The following is a 23,131-nucleotide window of genomic DNA, read 5'->3' as shown; positions in this document are numbered from 1 at the left end:
ATTTTTTTTTTAATGATAGAATATTCTGTGTTAATAGATTGGAAGAAAAACATCATTAAGGTGGAATTAGTGCGCGGATCTGTGATATTCTGTTATCTCTCAAACAGAATTGGGATCCAGGTTCAAGTTGTCCTAAAGACCAGGATCCGCATCAGAGTCAGAGGCGGTTGACCACTGCTGCTGGGGTGTGGGGTCTTCTGGGAGAATGGAGGTGACCATGGAGGCCTTGGTGTCCAGGGTGCCCATCCTGCTACCTGAGGGTTCTCCATGTAGATCATATGTGGGGAGGTCCATATCAGCTCTTCAAGGGGCACAAGGATGGTACATGCCTGGAGCTGGACCTCAGGAGGTAGAAGGTTGGCCATGTCTGCATGGGGACAACCTGAGGAGACACTGTCCTCCCAGTTATACTCTGTTATCCTGTGTAGGATGTTTCTGTAAGGACAAGGCAGGTTCAGTCCTTGGCTTCTGGTTGGCCTCATGTCTAGTCCAAAATAAGTCTGTCAAACTTATCAACATGGGGAGACATTGTTGCTAGCTCTTCTTTATGCCCCTCTCCTGAGCCCCTGGGCAATTGATTTCGACAGCACATGATTCTTTTTCTTCTGTCTGGGATACATCACACATTCAAGGGATTCCCATTTCTGAATGAAACTCCTGATTTCCTCATCACTCCAAGGAATATTTAGCTGACCTAAGGGCTCCTCTGGTTCCTGAGTGTCTTCTTCCTCCTTTACTTCCTGGACATTTCTAGTAATTTCAGGCTGAGGCATCACTTCCTCCATTTTTATCCCTGAGTTTTCTCCTGAGACTCTTTTCTCTGCAGCCATAGGGCCAAATCCACAGCGGGCAGAGCTGGCGCTTAGAGTGTTGCAGAAATTCAGGTAGCTATGGAGGTTCCAAGTGTAGAAATGTGTTTGCTTCTCTCTGCTGTGTAGAGTCTCCGAGGTACACCTATTATTTTCAGTTTATGGATGAGGAAACTGAGGCTCAAGTCAAGTAATTTACCCAAGGACACTCAGCTTATAGGGACTTTTTATTGGTTAGCTATTGCTGAATAATAAATTGCTCCAAAACTCAGTGACTTAAAACAACAATCCACATTTATTGTCTCATATTTTCTTTGGCTCAGGAATTCGGGAGTGGCCTATTCTGGCTCAGGGTCTCGCATGAGATTGTGGTCAGGATGTCAGCTGGGGCTGCAGTCAGCTGAAGGCTTGACCGGGGCTGGGGGATCCACTTTAAGGGGTTCCCTCACGTGGCTGGCAAGTTAGTGCTGGCTGTTGGTGGGAGGTCCCCATCCCACCACAGGAGCCTCTCTGCAGGCTGGTTGAGTGTCGTTACTACCCGGTGGCTGGCTTCCCCAGAGCGAGCGATCTGAGAGAAGGGGACAGGTAGAAACTGCATTGTTCTTTGTGACCTAGGCTCAGGAGTCACGCCTCACTTCCACCATGCTCTCTTCATTTTAAGCGAGTCATTAAGTCTAGCTCACATTCAAGGAGAGGGGATTTGGCTCCATCTTTGGAAGCAAGATCTACCAAAGAATCTGTGGGCACATTTAAAAATAACCAAAGGGCTGATCTAGGGTTGCAACATCCAAATGTCCATGATGTTTTCACCCAAGCCCCTGGAGGTTCACGGAGCTGTGCTAAGCTTCAGTTTATAAAGCACCGGGGACGGGCAGGCAAGGGCTCTGCCCTCAGGATGACCCCACTTTGGTAAAGTGTATGCAGATGGCAGAGAAAGCCAAGGCCAGAAGAGGGCAGGGCCAGAGTGGGTCTGAGGGCCTGGGAGAAGCTAGAAGAAAACAGTGACAGGGGGCTGTTCTGGAAGAATTTACATGGAAGGAGGGAGGGGTGCTCTGCCCTGAATCAGGAGAAAACAAGATGGGTTAGAGGCCGTGGGATTGGTTGAGAGGGCCCCAACTGAGGGGCAAGCCCTGACCAGGTCCAATGGAGTGGGGAGCTGCCCACCCAGGGCCGAGGACCACCTTACGGGAACAGCATGGCGGGCAGACGTGTGGGCCCTCCATCGCAAGTTTAGTCTGCCACTCCTGATGGTGCGTGTGGTGGTGGTTGAGGCCTACTCGTGGGCCCGGACCAGGTTGGTGCCCTGCCTCCATTTCCTGGAAGTCTCTGGGCTCTGGCTGACCCAGACGGCCGGGGGCTGGTCGACTCAAGTTCGCCTCTCTCCTTGTTAGTATGAAAGCTCTTCCCCTTTCTTGCGCCTGAAGCAGGGTTGAGCCTCATCTCCCTGCATGTCTCAAAGCCCTGCTCACTGCCCCCTCAGGCTGATGAGGGATTTCAAGTACCGGAAACCTTCTCAGCCCTGAGTCTCTAACTCCCTCTTGAGGATAGGACCCTGCCTTTCAGCTGAGGAGGGGGCGGCTCCCTTGACATTTGGGTGTGGGGGCAAAGGCAGTTGTACTTCTGGTGATATGGGGGCTTTTGGTATTTGGGGACTCGAGAGCAGGAAGGGTTCTCCACCTTCAGATGACCTGTTCCAGCAGGGGAACGTCACTTCTGGAGGGGTGGTGGCAGCTATCGGCTGGAAGGTTCATTAAAGAAGCCTCTGACGTGAACGGAGAGGCGATGAAGGATAATCATGATGAATGTGGATGAGCTGAGCCATACATCTTCTGGATGGTGCCATCCCCACGTAAGGCTAAGGAATAAAACTGATCAGGCTCCTCGCCTCTGGTGGCCTCTGTCTAGGTGCGTCCAGGTCATTAGGATTGCCAGGCAGTGGGAGGTGTTTGGTGGTGTCTGTCTCCCTGCTGCCCTTGGGCTGCTGCCCGCTGAGCCGGGGAGGGGAGGAGGAGGGCAGGGAGGGAGACACGGGAGTGGGGAGGGTAGGGGAATCGGCTTCTTCTTCAAGGCTGGGTTCTTGAGGACGCTGGTTGGGCTAATTTGGTGGGTGGGAGTTGGGGGAAGATAGTGAGGCCCTCCAGGAGTGAAAGGGCATTTTCCAGGTGTGGAAGGGACATATATTTCTAAGGGAGGAGATGAAGAGTCTGGATGAAACATAACGAATTCTCTGGGATGGATGGCTGATTGCACGACACCTTCCATTGCAGGCCCTCGTGGGATGGGGTGAGGTGCATGAGAGGAGGTAACACAGGGGTGATTGGTGGAGCTAGGACATAGACGGGGCCTCCAGACTTGGGTGAGCTGAGGGAGCTCTTTCTTCCCTTATGAGATACCTGTCCCTGTCCCAGACGGGGGCCCTCAGTGGTCCTCAGTGTTCAACCAGTTGGGAATTACACAGGCATCAAGTCCTGGGACGTCACCAGACAACAGGAAAGAGAATGGTGAGGAAGTCCAGAGGGTAAGAGGAGTCCCAGGTGAGTGAGGGAAGACAGAGGAGAGATAAAGGGGCAGTGGGGAGGAGTCTGGGCTATCTCACCATCCACAGAGCCCTAGGTTGATTTTCTGCCTTGGCCAGAAAAAGTTCCACTGGGACCCCTTACAGCCTTCTGGCCACAACTCACAGTGGAGATCTCTAGGCAAGGAACCTTTGGTCCCACTTTACAGATGAGAAAACTGAGTCTCAGGGAGGTTGAGTGCCTTGCCCCAAGTCACACAGCTGGTAAGTGGTGGAGTCAGTTAATCAGTCCAGTATTTTGAAGTAAGAAGCACGCTCCATGAATCCTATAAAAGTGTCTTTATGTTCTCCCACCCCTACTGGAAATCCTGATTAAAAGTGGGTGTCAGGAACTGGGGGAAGAGCAAATGAATGAAGAAAAACAGAAAATAAATAAATGAAATCTGCTCTATGAGGTGCTTTCCGCACATGCCACTGAGGGTGGAGCCCCTCCTCTGAGTTGCAGGGGTCCGGGGTGGTAGAGGACGGCATGCTGGGGGGCTGCAGTGAAGGCAGCCAGGGGATCCTCACCTGAGGCACTGGGTCAGCTGCCCCTCCCTGCAGGCCTCCTTCTCTCTCCAGCTAGGGTGGGCCTAGGGTGGGCATCACCACCAGTGAGAGGACTGGGCCTGCTGGGGAAGGGGAGCTTTCCAATTTAAATAGGAGTGAGAACCACTGCACATCCACTAGGATGGCTATTATTAAAAAACAAAAACAAAAAACAGAAATAACAAGTGCTGAAGAGGATATGGAGAAAAAAGAATACTTGTACATTGTTGGTGGGAATATAAAATGATGCAGGCCCTGTGGAAAATAATTTGGCAGTTCTTCAAAAAGTTAAACACAGAATTGCCATATAACCTGGCAATCCCACTTCTAGGTATATACCCAAATGAATTGAAAACAGGGATTCTGACAGATAGTTGTACACTGCTGGGGTGGCTATAGAAGCATTATTCATATTAGCCAAAAAGTGGAACCAACCCAAGTGTCCCTTGATAGATGAATGGATAAAAAAATATGGTTCAATGGACTGTTCTGCAGCCATAAAAAGGAATGAAGTTCTGGTACATGCTACAATATGGATAGACCTTGAAGACATCATGTTTAGTGAAATAAGGTGGACACCAAAGGACAGATATTTATTTTACTTACATGAAATAGCTAGAATATGTAAATTCATAGGGATAGAAAACAGAGCACAGGTTACCAGGAGTGGGGGGTGGGAAGTCAGTGCCTAACAGGTGCAGAGTTTCTGTTTGGGTGACGGAAAAGTTCTGGTAATGAATGGTGATGATGCTAACACAACATTGTAAATATAATCCTTGTCACTGAACTATATGCTTGAAAATGTTAAAATGGAAATTTTCTGTTATACACACACACACATTTATGTTAGGACCATTAAAAAAAATGAGAGTGAGAAGAGGGCCCTGCCAAACCCCAGCACTGGCTTCTGCTACCTCCTCAGCCAAGAGGCAAGTGAGCCTGTGTCTGTTCCACTGGCTTTTTGGATCTAATGAAAAGTTCAGTAGATTTAAAAGCATTGAATGAGTAGTGGTATCTGCTAAGTGGTGGGTCCCTGACCAGCACCAAGTGGGCCATGGAAGGGCGAGGTTTGTGTGGCAAGACCCACCGTGGTGGGAGCTGAGCCTTTTCTTGCCACAGAGTGGGCTGGGGCTGGTAGTCCAGGCTTCTTGTGGAGTCCTGGAGTCTGAGATGTCATGTCCTCCATCCCCCAGCCTCTAGGGATGCCCTGTGGGTGAGTGTGGGTGGGATGGGAAATGGGTGGGTGTCCCCAGGCCAGGCAGGACAAATTGGAGTCCTCACAAGGAGCACCCTTTCCAGCACAGGTTGACTGGCCAGTGAAGGTGCTCCCAGGATGGTGTCTCCAGGCCCCTTCCAGCTGAGCTCTGAGGAACAGCTGAAGAATCTGCAGTAGGAGGTGGGGGTGTGGGAGGGGAAACGGGGCAGAAGGGGGCCCAGCTTCAGGATCCCAAGGACAGGGGGAGCAGAATCCTGGCTCCCTGCTGGGGTGGCTATAGAGGGAGCCTGAGAGAATCAGGCCCAGAACTGGTTCTGGGGCCTGAATCTCACACCTGCCCTTGGCCCTATATTCATTTTTACCAAAGTATTTACAGATGGATTCATTCCCAAGTCCCCTGGCCCATTGTAAGTATTATATTTACAAGAGTGATTTGCTTACAACTTCTTCGTTGAGAGAAATCCCATGGCAAATTATTTTGTCAACGGAGAAATCCCTTTGTAAAGCAGATAATCAGCTGCTTGTCTCCTGAATAGGACAGATTTCCCTTTACCATGTATGTTTAAAGGAAGATTTGCTCATTATTTCCCAGGCATATATCGATTAGTAACACCATCACATCACATAGGGGTTAGAGGACCTGGCTCCCGCCCTCCAATGATTGTTTTGGTTCGAAAATACAAGGAGTTTATATGACATCTGTGTTCGCTCTACAAAAGTCCGCAGGAAAGGCTTCTCAGGCTGGCGGTGCCGCCTTCTCCCCCCACGGGCAAGCTGGGAGGATCCAAGCATTGCCTGCAGGAGCCTCGGAATCGCGCCGCATTACACCAGAGAGGCAACTCCCATGCTCCGTTCACAGACGGGAAACAGAGGCACGAGGAGCGCACACAGCGACCCAACTCAGGGCTCTCACTGGTGCCCTCTGGAGGTTCGGGCCGGGCGTGGGGCTGCGCGACGCCCAGCCGCGCGACTACCCCGGGCCCTACCCCGCCAGTCCAGGCCGGCACGCGCCTCCGCCATCAGACCCTGGCCGCCTTGCACCGGGGCAAGGGAGGGCCCGTCTGTCGCTGACACCGCTGCTCACGTCCCCGGGCCTGGCCCGAGCCCGCCGGTGGGGTCAGGGCGGCCCCGGGCGCAGGAGGCCCAGGGCGACGGCGCCCCCTGGTGGCCACCGCGCGCGGGAGCCGCGAGCCCGGAGTCTCCCTGTCCGACGTCGGGCGGGGGCGACAGCGGCCGGGGGCTCCGCGCGCTGGGGCGTCTGGTCCTCGCGTCTGCGTTTCTCTTACTACAAAAAGGAGACACATCTGTAGTAAAACCTAATTTCAGTAAAATAAATTAGGGCACAAAGTCTATAAAATGAAAGCGAAGCGCCCTCGCGGCTCAAGCCAGTAAGGAGGAACAAACAGAGCGAGGAGCGCCGAGCGGAAATGGTGACTATTGTCAGCGTCGCTGCTGCTGCGCTCCGAGGCCCGCCCGCCGCAGGGCCGACTACGGGGCGCGGCTGCCCGGACTCCGCCCTGCGGCCCCGCGGGGGCTGCTCGGCGCCGGGGCGCGGCGCGGGAGGGGCGAGGGAACGCCCCCGGGGCACCGAGGCTCCACCCGCCGCCCGCCCGCGCGCCCCTCTTTGTTCACGGCCTGCCCTCGCTCCACCGCGGGTGGCTTTGCAAAGCCCCGCGCGCCCGCCATCTCCCTTCACCTCGCCGGGCACCCGGGGAGAAAAGCGGGCGGGCGTTGTTGCCCGTTTTCCCAGCTGGGAAAACTGCGGTCCCGGAGGTGGAGTGACCGGCTCCAGGCCAGAGAGCAGAGCCAGGGCCGGAACTCAGGTCTGCTGTGTCCAGCCGGCGCCTCCTGCAGATGTCAAAGTTGCTGGCGGGCGCGGTGGGCGCCCCTCCCGTGCCCCCTGCCTCTCCGGGCCCCGCCGGGTGTCGCGGTCTCGCGGGCAGCTCCCGGGCCCCTCCCCAAGCCCCCGCGTCGTCCTCTCCTTGGGAAGGCTGAGGCCAGGGTCAGGGAAGGGCCGCCCCAGTCGCTGGGTGGGTGCGTGGGGGTCGGGGGATGGTTTGGTTGATGACTCTCCAGCACCCCTTGGTCTTAAAAAATATCTCCCTTGTTTACAAAGCCCAGAGACACAGCTTTCTGCACTGTGAAACCAGAAAATCCAGGTAATTTATTTGGTGCTGCTGCTGCTTGGGGTTCGGTCCCAGCTGGCCTGAAAAAACAGACACTTGAGCTGTCTTTTCAACAACCCAGGCATAGTAGGAGAGAATTCCATGTGAGCCCAGGGCTTCCAGGCCAGGGGCAGAAGCAGGACAGACCCAGCTCAGGTGTGGAGGAACAGGAGATGGGTATCAAGGAGTGCTATGCTGGATGTTACTGAAGACTTCAGGACAAGGGGAGTTTTGTGTGGGTGGGTGGGGATGGGGTGGGTTAGGGAGCCCAGCACCAGGGCCTCTGCCAAGCCCTGTCCACACTCTGGCCCATGGTGGATGCTCAAAAAATATTTGTTGCACGATGGCTGTGGAACTTGAGCTGTGTGGGCTCTGTCTGAGCAGAGAGGACAGGAAAGATTTGAAGGGAGTTTTTTGATCCTGGCAGGAACCCAGGGGGGTTGCAGGGCCTGGAGGAATGACCTGACAGCAGAGGATCCACTTGGGTCTCCATTGGAGAGAAGGTTGGCCAGGTGGTCTGAAGGGCTGGCACAGGATTCCAGAGGTCAGTGTCCCACTGAGGGTGTGGTGGAGGCCTAGTGGAGTGAGCACCCCATACTTACCTCTTGTAACAGTGACAGTTTATTGTAATTCATGCAAAAAGTGTATCACCAGCACATGTCTGCAGAGGCCCTGGGGCTGGGGCATGTCTGGTTGGCCCCTCTTCTCACATCTCATGGGCATCTCTCCAGCAACTCCCTGAGACATGCTCAGTGGTGGCAGTGTGGCCTGCCTGTGCAGGGTGAGGCCTGCCAGGCAAGGGAAGCCCCCATGGGGAGATCACCAAGCTTCTTACACCTTCCTCCATGCCACTACTTTGAAAACCCAGCAAAATTGTCTTCCATGCTTGTGGCAACTGCCTTTTGCAAGTCACACTTCCTGACTCTTAACATTTGAGTCCTGACACAACTTCTTGCTACACCAGCAGCACCATGTCACCACATGGACCAGAGGTTATATCACACTCACACATGGTCAATTACCGGTGACTGCCAGGGACCAAGCTCCATACGCCTGGCCTAGGCCTGACCAGGTCTGGGTAGGCAGCAATCAAAACCAACCCTGTCTGCCTCCAAGCAGAAAAGGAGTTACTGGGAGGGTACTGAGGAGCTCAAGGAGTTGACTGGAAGTCTGGGGAAGAGGATGCAGAAAATAAACATGGATCAGAGGAGCCTGGATGGCCAGTCACAGCCAGGGACAGTCTAGTGAGGACACCATTGTATTGTGGCCACCACCACAACTGGACCACAGCATTGCTGGACTCAATGAGAGCTCCCAGCTTTCCAAGACTGGGTAAGGGTCCTGCACCCCAGCTGTCCAGGGGAGGGAGAAGGAATAGCTGATCCCCTTCAGCCGTGAAGTGGGAGGAGGAGCCTTGCCTCCCAAGATGATTCATACAGCAGGGAATTGCCCTAAATGTGAGGCTGAGCCATGCAAGGCCTTGCACAGAGGAGTGGCAAGACCACATCAGTGCTTTGGAGAGGCCCGATGGCTGGGAAGGACATTGTGCAGAGGGGTGGGCAGCCACAGCCAGAACTGAGCTTCAACTGCCAGGGGTGAGGGGAAGAGGCGGCAGGGCTGAGAAGGAGCTGCTCCCAGGGCACCTAATGGCCTGGGAAGGGGGACAAAGAAGGATTGAACCAGAAGGCCAGGGATGTTCATCCTGGCATCACATGGGAGACTGAGATAAAAACTTTTTTTTACCTTAAAATCTTAAAAAAGATATGCAGTACAAATGCAAAAGGAAAGACCTGCTCACCCTTCCCTGAGCCCTTCCCTTTCCAGAGCTAATCATATTAGTTTGATGTGTGTCCTGACTACCCCCTCCCATGCATTTTCAAACTTATATGTAAATAATAGGTCTGGGTTTGTTTCTTTTTTTTTAGTAAATGGGATCATGCTGTATATATTGTTCTTTAATTTGCTTGCTGGAGATGTTTCCAGTTAAGTACGCTTATAAATTATATAGTATTCCTAGAATTACATAATATTCTAAGGAATAGTCCATCTTAATGGACTTTTAGTTTTCATTCTTCACTGTTGTAACAAATGTCCATTTTTGTACACAAATTTAGGTACAGGGGCTGAAATCTGAGGGGAAGAGTTCCTGTTGATCTGAGGTGAAGGCATGTTGACTTGGTGTCGAACAAAAGGCTGGCAGTGAGCTGAGGTGGGAGGCGGCTGGGACCGTGGATTTGGGACTTTGGGGCACTAGGTGGGACCAGGTAAGTCGCTGGTTTTGCTACTTGTGGAAAGAATGGGCTGTGTTGTGTACAAACCCAAATGTGTCCACTAGATGGCGCCAAAGCCAATAAGATGACGCTCTGGTTTCGGTGGCCCCAATTGCTGGAGATAAGAAAATGGGTGAAGATTCTGCTAAGCCTACATATGGTTATACAGGTTGTGCTCTGCTGAAAGGCTCTGGCCAAAGTAGGGGGCTGAAATTCAAGATGCGGAACAGGCCCACGACAGCCCAGAGTGGGGCTGCTTTCCTTTAATTTTTACAAGTTCAGCAAGTGCGCACAGTGGCTGGGGTGGAAGGAGAACCGCAGTGAGACTAGCCCTGCATTCAGTATTGCCAGTACCTGCAGATGAGCCCGGCTCTGTGGAAAATCCTGGATCTGGATGGGGAGTTGTGACAAGGGTGGGGGGCCTATGCTGGGCTCAAGGAGGACTCTAAGAAAGTCCCTGCCCCGAGTGGAGTTCACTGTCAGGTAGAGGAAATAGACCTGGACAAATTTTAATATATGTTACAGGCACAGCTCTCAAACTCAATTTGGAATCAAACAGGTGATGGGAAGGAAGGTGCTTTGAAACCCTGAAAGCCCTCACCCAGGTGAGGAAGGCTATGGTCCTTATTACCATTTATCCAGGAAAACAAGGCACAGCTGATTCTCCCCTCCACTTCATCCTTCTTGTCACTCTTACCCCCACCCTGTCCCTAGGTTCAGAGCCTCCCAGGATGCCCTGCCCAGCTGTACCAGTGCCCCAGGCCTGTGCCTCTCTCCAGCAGCTGCAGTTGCCCCGGTCTCTCAGGACTGGAGCTCAGACTTGACTTGAAAATAAATGAATGAATTTGCAGCAGTACATTAGTCCCTACCTTCAGTTCCTAGCATTTAGTAGGTGCTCAATTAACTTTGTAGGATAAAAAGGAGGAAGGGAGAAGGAAGAATGGATTCTATCTTATTGGAACTCCCTTCCCTCAATTTTCTGTGCTTGAGGAGGAGACAAGGTATGGCAGAGTGGATTTTCCAAAGATGTCAACACCAATATCTCTCACCCCACGTGCTCTTCTTACAGTGTGATGTTGACTCTCCTCCACTGAGCTTGAGACCTGTTCCCTCCCCTGGAATCAGGGTGGGCCTGTGACTACTTTGGAATTGGTGTTCCGTGATGCTGCAGCTTCCACTGGCATTCTCTCTTTGCGGACGTGGCTTCCTGGGATCCCTTAGCCAACACGTGTAAGTCCTTCTACTCTGAGTTGCCATACTGGAAATACCACGTGTAGCTGGAAATGACTGAGAGCCTCAGCTAGTCCAGCCCCAGCTGTTTGAGTCATCGTCAGTGCAAGAGTCAGATGGGAGTGAGCAAGACTTGAGATGACTCCAGTCCCAAGTCTTAGAGCTGCTCCAGATGAGAGTGAAACAGAGATGAAATATCCTTGCCCAAACTGCAGATTCATGAGCAAATTAATATTGCTTTATTACAATGTGGGGTGGTGGTGTTTCCCGGCACTGGATAATGGAACCCGAGACCTAAAGCTAAGGGTAACCAACCATCCCAGTTTGCTTGGAGCTGAAGGCTTTCTGGGACTCAGGACTTTCAGTGCTAAAGTTGGGAGAATCCCAGACAACTGGGACAGTTGGCCCCCAGGGTAAAGCAGTGGTTCTCAGACTTTAGTGTATATGAGAAACACGTGAAGACTTATGAAAACACAGATGGCTGGGACCAACTCTCAGAGTTTCAAATTCAGGAGGTCTAGGGTAGGGCCCGATAATTGCATTTCTAACAAGTTCCCAGGTGATGCTGATGCTGCTGGTTGAGCACATGCTCCCAGAACTGGTCTAAATGAAGAGCTGGGTCAGGAAGCTGCAAATTCCAATTAAGTGGCATGTCCCAGTACCTTCTCCTGTGTCTGACCCCTGGGCAGGAAGTGGAGGGGGTCAAGGTTTTCTTGCTGTCAACCAGGAAAAACCCACGTCTTCCTGGCAGTCTGGCTGGGCGCTGTGGTAACAAGGCTAAGCCCTGGAGTGCCCAGGCTCCTTGGCACTGGCTTTCCAGAGAGAACCCCAACCCCCACGGGAGGAGCAAGGTGAACACACTGAGACACCAGGGATCAGCCCTTGGTCCCGTTCCTCAGGGACTCCCTTCCCTCAATCCAACCCCAGGATCAAGCCTTCTGGGAAACGAAATCCCCCACATCCCAGGCCCCAGGCTTGAGATTTAGAGCTGTAAGGAAACTTCTGTAATAATTTGTCCATCCTCCTCTTTTAACTGGTGAGGAAGCAGGCTGGGACTTAACAAGGCTTACCAAGACTACCCACTGAGCGTGAGCAGCAGCCAAAACCAGGTCCTGCCTGCCAGTGCCTTTCCGGGCAGCCCTCCCTCCCTTCCTCAGCCTGGACAGCCCACATGCTCTTCTCGTAGCTCCTAACTCCACTCCTTCCCCAAAGCTGTGAGCCCACATCTCCCTCCTGGGCCATCAACATGCTGAGTGCCTCAGTCTACATCCACACTAACCAACAGGAATTGCAGGCCTCAGAGGAGAAATGGCCATCTGCCTTACTGTGTAACACCAAGCACAATCGTATTCAAACTTCATCGTTAAAATTTCAGATTCCTGGAACCCACCCCCAGAGACTCTGGCTCAGTAGGTTTGCCAGGGGGCCTGGGCATTAGCATTTTCAACAAGAGCCCCAAGCAATGGCCACACTGAGAAACACCTCCCCAGCTTCACCTCCCATAGGAGGCAGCCCTGGAAGAGGCGCTGAAGTGACAGAAACCCAACTCAACATTTACTGATTCTGAAATCCAGGCAATAGAAAAAGCAGGGCAAGAGGGTTGCTGACCTCATGGATGACAAGATCCAATGGTGTGTTCGTGCTCACCTCTCATTTCTAATTTCTCTGCCCAGCTGGCAACCGCACCCCTCAACCCAGGTCAAATTTTCCAAGTTTACCCCCAGAGAGGGACTGACTTACTCACTCTCACATTTAAAAATCCTGGGGGAGGGCTGTTCTCCCTGGACCAGTGAACTGTGATCAGATGAGGGGGGCCCACCTGGGTCCCTGGGTCAGTCCCACTCAGGGTCTAAGGGAGGGGAGAGCGGTGGAAGGGAGGAAGGCCTCACTGGACTCCCGGTTCCATCCTGCAGAGGCTGCTCCCAACCACTAAGGTATCGGCCAGAGAGCAGGTTTGGCAGCCAGCCTCCAAGATGGTTAAGATGGTTCCCCACGATTCTTGTCTCCTGGTTTTCACGTTCCCATGTAGTGCTCTTCCACACTGAAAAGGGCTGCCTTGTGTAACCACTAGGATGGAGTAATGGATTGTGTCTTCCAAGGCAAGGCCATAAAAGACATGGCATGTACCTCTTTGCCCACCCTTGGAACACTCACTCTGTCTGAGGCGCTGCCATGTTGCGAGGACACTCGAGCAGCCCTCAGGAGTGAGGCTGGGACTGGGGTGAGGTGGGTGAGGCACTTGCTTTGGGTGCTAAATTTAAGGGGGTGCCCAAAACTCAGTAATCGAGGTAAATGTTTTAATGCAATATTAAAAAAAATCAAAATGAATGCAGAAATCAATCATGAACAAACTATCAACAATTTAAATAAAGACAGGCTTAGTGGCAGGGCATGCTGAGCCACAATAGAGCCCAAGGCAGAAGGGAAAATGCCCAGAGAGTGGGGACAGGAGCGGGTCAGGGGTTTGGGAGGTCATGGTCCCAAGACTGAAGATCTAGTGACTCTCACTCTTCTAACAGGGGGACGCACAGGAGGAAGAACGTACAGTGGATTTTCTTCCAGCTCTAGGAACAGGGTCAATCTCGTAGTGCCTCAGACCACCATTCGGGCCTCCAGCTGCAGCGCTGGGCCCTCTGTGTCAGCACTGGAAGGGAAGGCTGGTGGAGCTGGAGTGTCCACTGTCCCAGCTTCTAACAGCAACTTCCAGCCGAACCTCAGGCCAGTTGCAGGTTTATGGCAAGATAACGACAACGAGTAATCACACCCACGTTTATTGAATACTTACCATGTGCCAGGCTCTCTGCCAAGCACCTTCCATGTATTAACTCACTCTTCAGCCAACTTTTGGGATGGGTTCTGTTACTATTGCCATTTTATAAATGAGGAAATGGAAACCTAGAGCATTAAGTCACTTGCCCAAGTTTTCACAGAATAAGTGATGGAGTCATGATTTGACGTTAAACAATCTGACTCTAGAAACCACAATCTTAGTTTTATTTGGGGATGTGGAGTCAGGCAACCCTGAATTTAAACCTCAGTTGTACCAAATATTTGCTGTCTATATTTGGTAAATTACTTGAGTTTTTTAAGGCTCAATGTTTTCTTCTGTAAAATGGAGATGACATTTAAAACACTTAGGACTATAGTTTGTACAAAGTAAATGCTTAGTTTTAGCCATTATTATTAATCTGTCAGCTGAAATAAACTTAAGATGATAGCTTCCCCTCCCTGACAATTCCCTCTAGTCTTTTCTTCTACTTTTTCCTCTTTCACTGGCTTGGATAACCACCTTCCCCCACCTGGCAGGGACCCTTGGCCTCTTGAGGGGATTCCTAAAGCTTTGCACCTCCCTTGCCACCCACCCTTCAAGCAGTGAAGCTCAGAAAAACAAGAAAAGCTATGGGATGCTGGGGAGAGACTGGAGTGGGGTGTGGGACAGAGGGACAGGGAAATGTGAGTCAGATGGGAGAGGGCCTGGCCTTGTAGGAAGACCCCCGTGGGGCTGGGTGAGACCCGCTGGGCCTCAAGCAAGCAGGCTCGCCTAGAGCTTCATCCTGCCTGCTCGCTGGCTGCCAAGGAGGAGACCCTCCTGAGCTCCAGTAGAGAACACCTGAGCACAGGCCCACCTCCCAGCTTTCCTCCCTACCCCACCCCTCAGGCTTCTGATCCCAGAGGCCTCTCCAGGTGGGACAGAGGACCAAGGAGCAAGGGTCAGCCTGGGACACCGGCTTGGGGGTATGGAGAACCCACCTCTGTGTCTTCTCCCACCCACCCTCCACCCTCCCATTCATGTTTATAAAGCTGCTTTGTGGACAAGGCTGAGGGCCACAAAGAAACCCCATTATGTTTCTAAATATATCACACAGGCTCACCTCCCCATATCTGAGCAAGGGCCCTGGAGCCTTCCCAGTTTAAAGGGTGGATACTGGTTGGTGTGTCTCCATGGTCTCCAGCAGAGAGCCTCAAAGGGTGGGTTGACACTGCCCAGGGTCCCCTGCTCTGGGTGTGGTGATACTCAGTAGAACGGAGGCCCCACAATCTTCTCCACATGGCCGCTCAGGACAGAGTCCAGTCACCTACCAGCTCTATCTCCAAAAGTTCTCCTGAATTCAACCAACCTCCCTACCCTCCCTGCCACCCCCGTCACCTCACCTAGACCACTGCGGTAGCCGCCTAATTGGTCTCCATCCTTTTAGTCTTGCTTCCCCATTATCATAGAGCAACCAGAAAAATCTTTCCAAAATCAATCAGACCCTGTTTCTCCTCAGTTTAACACGCCTCCCCTCTAACTCCCTCCCCTCTGCACTTGGAATAAGATCTACCCCTCCCTCTCCCTGGCCCACAGAGCCCTATGAGATTGGACCCTGCCTTCTTCTCTCATCTCATCCCCTACAATTTCCCCAACTCTCACTTCTAGCTGGCGAGGCCACTTTCTTCCTTCACATAAGACTTGTTCCTACTTTGGGGTGTTCCCTCAGCCTGAAGGCTCTGCCCCCACATCTACACAGGGCTGACATCTTTCAGGCCTCAGACAAAATACTTATTTTCCTGACCTCCCAAGCTAGATTAATGGCCCCAGTCACAGTACCACATGACCTTCAGTCACCTTCTCTATTGCTTTCATTATCTGGCATTGTTTCATTTCCTTGTTGACTTGGTCTGTCAATAGGATGCTGGTTGTTTGCCAGCAGGGCCCTTCCTGGGCTCGATGCCCCAGTATCACTAGCATCTGGCACTGACTGGCAGAGCTCATGGAGTATCTGTGTAATGAAATGTTAATGAATGCTGCAGAAACCCTACCCCTGGCATTTGGTCAGCCCAGTGACACCCCTGTCATTTGCAAACAGCACTCACTGCAAGTGTCTGGCTGAGGAGGTGATCTCCCCGTTCTTGCTGAGCAATGGGCTGACCCCACAGCTGTCTCTGTGCCCCTGAAGCCAATCTCCTCACTGTACAATACAGGTGCAGAGTCAGCCAGCACCTTTACAGCCACTTCCTCGCTGGGGCCAGCCTTTCTCTAGCACCTCTCTCCTCTCCCAGTTCTGAAGTCCATTCCACTTCCTGCTCTGGGCTGAATGATCTTCCATTTAGGGAAATCACCCATTCCTTAACACCAGTTTGGGGCTGGGCTGGAGGTGAATACTGAGGGTTTGGTGGGAGCTGGAGGAGAGATCACCCAGAGAGTGAGCGCTAAATTCAGGATCAGAGAATCCTTTGAGAACAGGATGGAAACAGAAAAGTGCTCCTATGCCCAAGCCTTGTATTCAGGTTCCAGGGGGTTCATGTATCACCACAGCCTGGATCCATGGGGTCTAAAGGGCAAATCAGGAGCCCTGCCTCCCACAATTCTCTAAACTGCTAATAAACAAAGTTTACTACTTACTGTTTGAGTATTTTACACACAAGACCTCATTAAAATTACTAAGAAAGTCACAAAGTCTCATTTCCAGGCCATAAATGCCCATAAATGGGTAGGGCTAGGCAGGATTGCCTCCCCTAGCTCAAGGGAAGGGGGATGAGGGCTGAAGCCAGAATTCCAGCGACCACTAGTCTTTAGGAGACACAGGAGGAAGCCAAGGCCAAGGAGCAGGTAAAAGAGGACCCAGAGAGGCGGCTGGAATCCAGTAGAAGTTACAAGAAGACAGTGAGGCAAAGAATTTCGAGGAAGGAAGGAGTGGTAATCAGCAAAATGTTGCAAAGAAACCCAAGATTTTAAGGTGTCAATTGCTTTAACAAGATTGTTGGTGACCTTTGGTGAGGGTTTGTGTGTGGTGGTTTGTAGCTATGTACCCCAGAAAAGCATATTCTTAATACATTCCCGTGGGTGTGAATCCATTGTTAGTAGGACCTGTTGTTCCTTACTTCAGTTAAGGTGTGGCCCAAGTCAATCAGGGTGGGTCTTAATCCTATTAGAGCAGAATGAAATTCAGGCAGAGAAACAGAAAGCCACAGAGGAAATGTCAGAAGCTGAACATCAACAGAACCGGAAGAGAAAGGACAGGACACCATGTGCACTGCCATGTGTGATGGTTAGGTTCATGTGTCAACTTGGCCAGGTGATGGTGCCCAAGTGTGTCTGGTCAAAGCAAGCACTGGCCTAACCATAACAGCAAGGACGTTTGTGGCTGGTTAACCAACCAGAAGGCTGGTTTTATTAAATTGTCAATTGATTGCATCTGTGGCTGATTACATCAACGAAAGGCATGTCTCCCACAATGAGAGAATTCAATCAGCTGAAGACTTTTAAGGGAGAAGAGAGAACATTCACTACTTCTTCAACCACATTAGAGACCCTCATCAGAATGCCAGCTTGCAGCCTACCCTATGGAATTTCTCTTCCTCAGCAGCCTCTCCTGAGAAGTTCATCTAAGACCTTCGTTGGAGCTGCCAGCTCACTGCCTGCCCTATGGAATTTGAACTTGTGCATCCCCACAGTTGCATAAGACACTTTTATAAAATCTCATATTTATAGATATCTCCTGTTGATTCTGTTTTCCTAGAGAACTCTAATACACCATGTAACAGAGGAGCCCAGGACCAAGGATCACCAGCAGCCAGCCCCAGAATGCCAGTCTTCTGGAAGAAAGCAAGCCTTTATGAGGCCTTGATGTGGTCTTCTCCTGGCCTCCAAACAGTGAACCATTAAATTTCCATTGTTTAACCCAACCCATTGCATGGTATTTGCTTGAGCTGCCAAGGAAACTAAGACAGGGGATGATGAGAATTTTAGCAGAGGTGGGGGCAGCAGCCAGCCTACAGTGGTGAGGCAGCAGAGACAAGGAATCCTCCTGAGTGGCTTGGGTGTGTGTAACAGAAAGGAGATGGGGCAAAAACCATTAGGGGCCGAGATCAGGAGACATTACTATTTTTCCTTTTATGATGAAACATGAGCATGGTTATAAACTGAAGGAAAAAGTTGGCCGCACCAGGAAGAGGACCTAGATGGATGCAGGGAAGACTCAGAGGGGGAAGCCAGGGGAAGGCATGTGGGTGGGAAGCGAGGTGAGGTGAGGCAAGGAGGGTGCAGGAAGATTTGGGGCATTCTCACCTGTTGAGAGTGGGGGTGGAAGGGTGGCTGGGGCCTGTTATGGCTGTTCTAGGGGAGCAAGGGGCACATAAGGCTGCAGAAGGAAGCTGGCACTTGTAGCCCAGTGTACAGACTCATCCTTCTGTTAAAGAGAAAGCACCTGCCCTGACTCTACTTTTCCAAGTAGTGTAGCTACTTGAGTGCTAGTTTTATTAACAATAAAAAACACATGAACCATAAATCTAAGTGGGAAGTACTGGGAGTAGGTCTACCAACTTCTGGGAACTGTTAATAATAATTCTGGTAGCTTGCTTTTAGAGAATTAGTCTTCTTTCAAACATAATTTTATTTTAGGCTGTTTCCGGCCAGGGTGGAGGATCTTTGTACTAAGGGACCAGGAGGAATGATGTCTGCTACCAACGCATGAGAACTGCCAAGGGATGTGAGAACCTCTCAGTGAGGGGTTCGTATGATCCAATCCTCCCATTTCACAGGAGAACCACAAGCCCAGCCCGGAGAAGCTAAGTGGTTGCCCAGCCTCACAGCTGGCAGCAGTGTGTACCCTGCAGCACACTAGGGGAGGGGGTTGGGGTGTGGCGGAAGGGTCCCAGGAAGAAAGGGTCCACTGAGAAAAGAGGGAGTCCGGCTGTTCAGACACTAGCAATTGGTGAATCCAGGAAGGATTCTGTTGACTCTGTGGTACACCCGTTTCAGGGCCAGAAGGAACAAAAATCTTTACTTTCATTTCCCAGGATTGACTGTTATGTATGTATACTCAATGCTTTGTTGGAAAATATAAAGTTTTCCCAAGACTCTGCGGATGTATACAATCCCTCAGGCAGAAACCGTATTCATAAGATATTAACAAATGGAACACAAAGACAATGTTTGCCAGGGGATTTTTAATCCTTTAAGGTATTTAATTATACTAAAGAACTCAATGAACCTGCTCCAGGACAGACTCTGTGCCAGTTATCCCAATCTGCTTACTATTAAAGGTTTCCGGGGAAAGTATTTGTCCCCAGACACCTTAACTGAGACTTGAGGCTATTGCTAGTTACCTTATTTAGAAAAGCCTGACCTCTGAGGGGTATCTGACAATCACTGTGGAGGGCTATACTAGACTAAAACCCCATACATCTGAACAAATCTCCAGTTTCTTCACAGATGGCTAAGAACAGGGTCTTTAAAACAAACAAAAGAAAACAAGCAAAGACAAGCCCCAAGAAGAGAATTAGTCAAATAGTGGTCCTTGATAACACAAAGAAGACCTTGTGCTGAATGCATGCCTCAAAGTCCAATCATCAACTGACTACGACAAATCTTTGTCTTAACCAGACCTTGGCTCTGAAGCCAGTTCTCAATATAATCCTGAAGCCCAAAGGATGGTTGTGGACAGCATTACTTTCTCTCCCCTGGCCCCCTTATTGCTTAGAAATCAATCTGTCACCAGAATGGAACAATTGCCATGTATGAATTCAGTGTCAATAGGTCTTGTCCTAAGACTGGAGAGAAAAAAGGTGAACTACCCTCAAAATGGAATAACCTAGTTCTAAGAGATGACTCCTGTCTACAAGATCAATATGCAAAACAATTATCAATAAACAATGAGAAAATGTATTTTAAAAACATACCTAGCTCCACCCTTGGAGTTCTGGTTGACCAAGATGGCAGTGTAAGAAGCTCCAGGATTCCATTCCCCTCCAAAAATCTTTGAACAACTAGCAAAAACTGTCAAAGCCATTTTCCTCAGAACTACAGAAAACATTTAAAATGTTGCAGAAACCAAGCAAGTGCCAAACCAAGAAAACATAACATAAAAACTAGGAGCAGCTCACTGATATCCTTGCTGTCCCCTCCTCCACACTGGCAGTGTGGCACCAGTCAGGGCTCCCATAGTGGGTCCCTGGTCTTGTTCCGGAAGCAGCAGTTACCCTTATGCACACAATGGGGTGCCTGTATGTTACTGCCAATCTACCAGGTAGGCAGCGTGCAGGACTGAACCAGGAAATTCCCCTCTGGCTCACTTTCCTAGAGTGAGTCCTGCAAGCAGAAGCAGCTTGTTCATGGGTAAAGCAGCATAAGAAATAACTAAATCAAAGTTGCCTGGGGGAAAGAATTACCAGATTCAAGACATACAACAGACTTCCCCAACGGGGCTGAGGGGTTGATTTAATAGGAAAAGAGCATCTGGATTCCTGTAAATGGCAAACCCGGGTATATCTAAGGCCACAAGTGCATACCCAGGACAAGAGGCAGGTTCACAAGAGAGGATCTTGCACTTTTGCCTCAGGCTGATCTTCTTGGCAGGAGGTCTGAACTCTGAAGAAGAGCACCAACCAACAAAGAGCAAATTTGCAAAGCCTGTGAAAAGTATTTTCTTGTGTGTGTTGGTTGGTTTGTTTTTGTTAAGCTACTGGCACTCAAGGAAATCTGTCGTATCACTAGCTGGATATAAATTTAGGGAACAGACAGTTCAGGGACTAAATCCCAGAATTAACAAATTAAAGCATTAAAATATACAGAGTGAAAAGCCTGCCCCAACCAAGATGATGGGATAAAATGCTTCATGGCTCTGTCCCTGAACAGAAGCTTTGGAGAATGAGCAAGAACTGGCAGAAGCATTTTTTCTCAGGGTTCCAGAAAACACTTAGGGGTCTGCAGTATCAGGGTAGTGCTGAATCAAGAAAAAGACTTTTCCTGTCACTGGCTAGGCACAGAGCTGGCCTGTCCTCCCAGTGCAGTCCCTGACTCCAGTTCCTTGTACAGATAATGGGAGCATGTATGTCTGGCCTAATCTGTCTGGTGGTGGCCAAAGGGACTTGCCTTTGTGTAGAAGGCAGCTCACTGAGCTCTCCTACAGAATGCTGTGGGAGATCGGCCAAGTCATACTGCCTGGGGCAACAGACTGTTGACTGTAAGACACAGAGTGCAGCACCCAGGACCATAAGGAAACTGTTTCCTAGGGAAGTGGGGACATTTGCAACCATGTAAAGAAGAGAATTCCTAGAACCACACATGCATGCCCCAGATGACACTGCATGCAGAGAGGATCAGGGAGGCCCCGAGGTTTTGGCCTGAAGCTATTCTCATACAACCCATTATATGAATAAGTCCTGGAGCAGAGGTCTCATAGGTCAATCTGCAAAGACTGAGAAGTGTTTTCTTTTTTCCCTCCTCCTCCTTTTTTTTTGTTAGCTCCTGGCAATCAAGGAAAGTTCTGTCATAACACTAGCAGGGTACAAGCTTAAGGAAGAAACACCTCAAAGTCTAAATTGCAGCGACAACATACAACACATTAAAATATCAAAAAGTTCAGTTTTCAATAAAAGATTACAAAATATACAAAGAAACGGGAACTTGAACATACATTTTCACATTGAGGTTCAAAGCAGTATTCACATTGCCATAAGATGGAAGTAACCCAAGTTAAGTGTCCATCAACAGACAAACATACAATGGAATATTATTCAACTATAAAAAGCAATGATATTCTGATCCATGTGACAACATGGATGAACCCTGAAGACATCATATTGAGTGAAATAAGCCAGATACAAAAGGACAAATATTGTACGATCTCACTGATATGAAATAATTAGAATATGCAAATACATACAGTCAGAAACTAGAATACACGCAGGAGTAGGGGGTGGGGTGTTCATGTTTAACTGTTAAAGAGATTCTGTTTGGGGTGACAGAAAAGTTTCGGTAATGGTAACACAATGCTGTGAATGTAATTAACACCAATAAACAGTATATTTGAAAGTGGTTAAAAAGGGAAATTTTAGCTTGTATGTATGTTACTATAATAAAAATTTTTTAAAAGCAAAATACACACACACACACACACACACACATCTAGGTTTCACTCCTGGTTAAAATATAGAAGGTATAAGAGAACTTCACTCCTACACTAATAGTGAGAAGAAATCAGATAATATTTTTAAAAATCATAACTTTTCTTGGGTTGTTTTAAGAGGTGAAGTTGCAAAGCAATGAAGTAAACTGAATTCCAAAGAGTGACAAGCCCACCCAAACAGATTATGGACTCTTTCACTGTGGCTGAGCATGGATGAAAAAGACGGCCATCACTGGAGCTAGGGAATAAGAAATGTGCTAAAATTTTAAACAAGTTTTTAAAGTTCAAGGGTGGGCTAGTGTCATCAATATTGAACAGCTAAGAAAACAGACAAAGAGAACTCACATTGAATTGCTGCTCCTGGGGGACAGGCATGCAGCCCTGCCCACTCCCCCAGAACCCTTTTCTACTATGAAGCAAAAGCCTTAAACCACTGGAGAAGCGAAAAAAAACCCTCTGGCCTTCAAAGCCTAGGCAAAAATGTATTTTAAAACCACCAGGGAGGAAAGAGAAATATACTGTTGTAATGTTTTTACACTGTACATGAATGACACATTATTTGAAGGCAGGCTGTGATATGTAAAGATATATATCATGAACCCTAGTGCAAGCTCTAAACAAACAAACCAAACCAAAACCAAAGAACTTATAAAGCCAGTAAGAGAGATAAAATGGAATCATAAAATATACTAAATTCAAAAGGAGGTGCGAAAGAGGGAGAAAAAACACCTAAAGATCAATGAGACAAAGTGAAAGAAAACAGCAAGATGTAGATTTAAATATAAATGGTCTAAACACCCCAATTAAAAGAAAGGGACTATCAGATTGGAGATACACACACATACACACAAGCACCAACTATTTGCTGTCAACAAGAAACCTATTTTGAATACAAAGACATAGATAGGTTAAAAGTAAAAGGATGGCCACAATTCTGCTACATAAGATTGTAACATCCCGAGAGGCAAGATGGCGGCATAGAGAGGAGTGGAAGCTAAGCAGTCCCCCTGGAACAACTACAAAAAACCAGAAACAACTAGTAAATAATCCAGAATAACTGCGGGGGGACAAACGAGACCATCCACTCATCATACACCAGCCTGAATTGGGAGGAATGCCCGAGAACACAGCATAAAATCTGTAAGTAAAACCTGTGGAACCAGGTCGGGAGACCCCCTCCCCCATAGCCCGAGCTGCGGAGCCGCGTGGTGCCAGAGAGAAGCTCTCTCCCAGCAAGCGAATACAGCTCAGCTGAGCTCCAACTGGGGTTTTAAGTAGCGAGTGTGAACTGCTCACTACAGGTACACATCCCCAAAAACAGACAGAGGCTTTGGGTGACGACTGACCTGGGAGAGCCGGAGGGTCGCCTTGACTGGGTCTGAAGGGGACTATCTGTTTCTTTTTCGGCTCAGTGGAGAAAGCCCCAGTCATTTTAAGTTTCCAGGGCTG

The 23,131-nt window shown here is 49.6% G+C and overlaps 1 protein-coding gene across 10 annotated transcripts; it reads left to right on the top strand.

Moving 5' to 3' along the window:
* Positions 1-6,376: 6,376 nt before the first annotated feature.
* Positions 6,377-17,527, top strand: LOC119515411 (translation initiation factor IF-2-like). 10 transcript variants are annotated; one of them, XR_005213035.1, is made up of 9 exons: positions 6,377-6,558; positions 7,245-7,287; positions 7,376-7,449; positions 7,721-7,837; positions 9,408-9,557; positions 10,089-10,168; positions 10,278-10,451; positions 10,633-10,793; positions 17,294-17,527. XR_005213035.1 is itself a non-coding variant. In XM_037811348.1 (8 exons), exons 1-4 carry the CDS (start codon positions 6,556-6,558, stop codon positions 9,425-9,427), a joined length of 738 nt encoding a protein of 245 aa, XP_037667276.1. In that variant the 5' UTR covers positions 6,377-6,555; the 3' UTR covers positions 9,428-9,557; positions 10,089-10,168; positions 10,278-10,451; positions 10,633-10,793; positions 17,294-17,527. The 10 variants fall into 10 exon arrangements, 3 of the variants coding, with proteins under 3 accessions (XP_037667276.1, XP_037667288.1, XP_037667278.1); XR_005213033.1 differs by having other exon boundaries at positions 7,245-7,449; XR_005213031.1 differs by having other exon boundaries at positions 6,377-7,287.
* The last annotated feature ends 5,604 nt before the right edge of the window (positions 17,528-23,131 follow it).

The sequence above is a fragment of the Choloepus didactylus genome, chromosome 2, assembly GCF_015220235.1.
Source record: "Choloepus didactylus isolate mChoDid1 chromosome 2, mChoDid1.pri, whole genome shotgun sequence".
NCBI lineage: Eukaryota > Metazoa > Chordata > Mammalia > Pilosa > Megalonychidae > Choloepus > Choloepus didactylus.
Note: the sequence above shows the minus strand (reverse complement) of the source record. Positions and strands in the feature narration are given on the sequence as shown.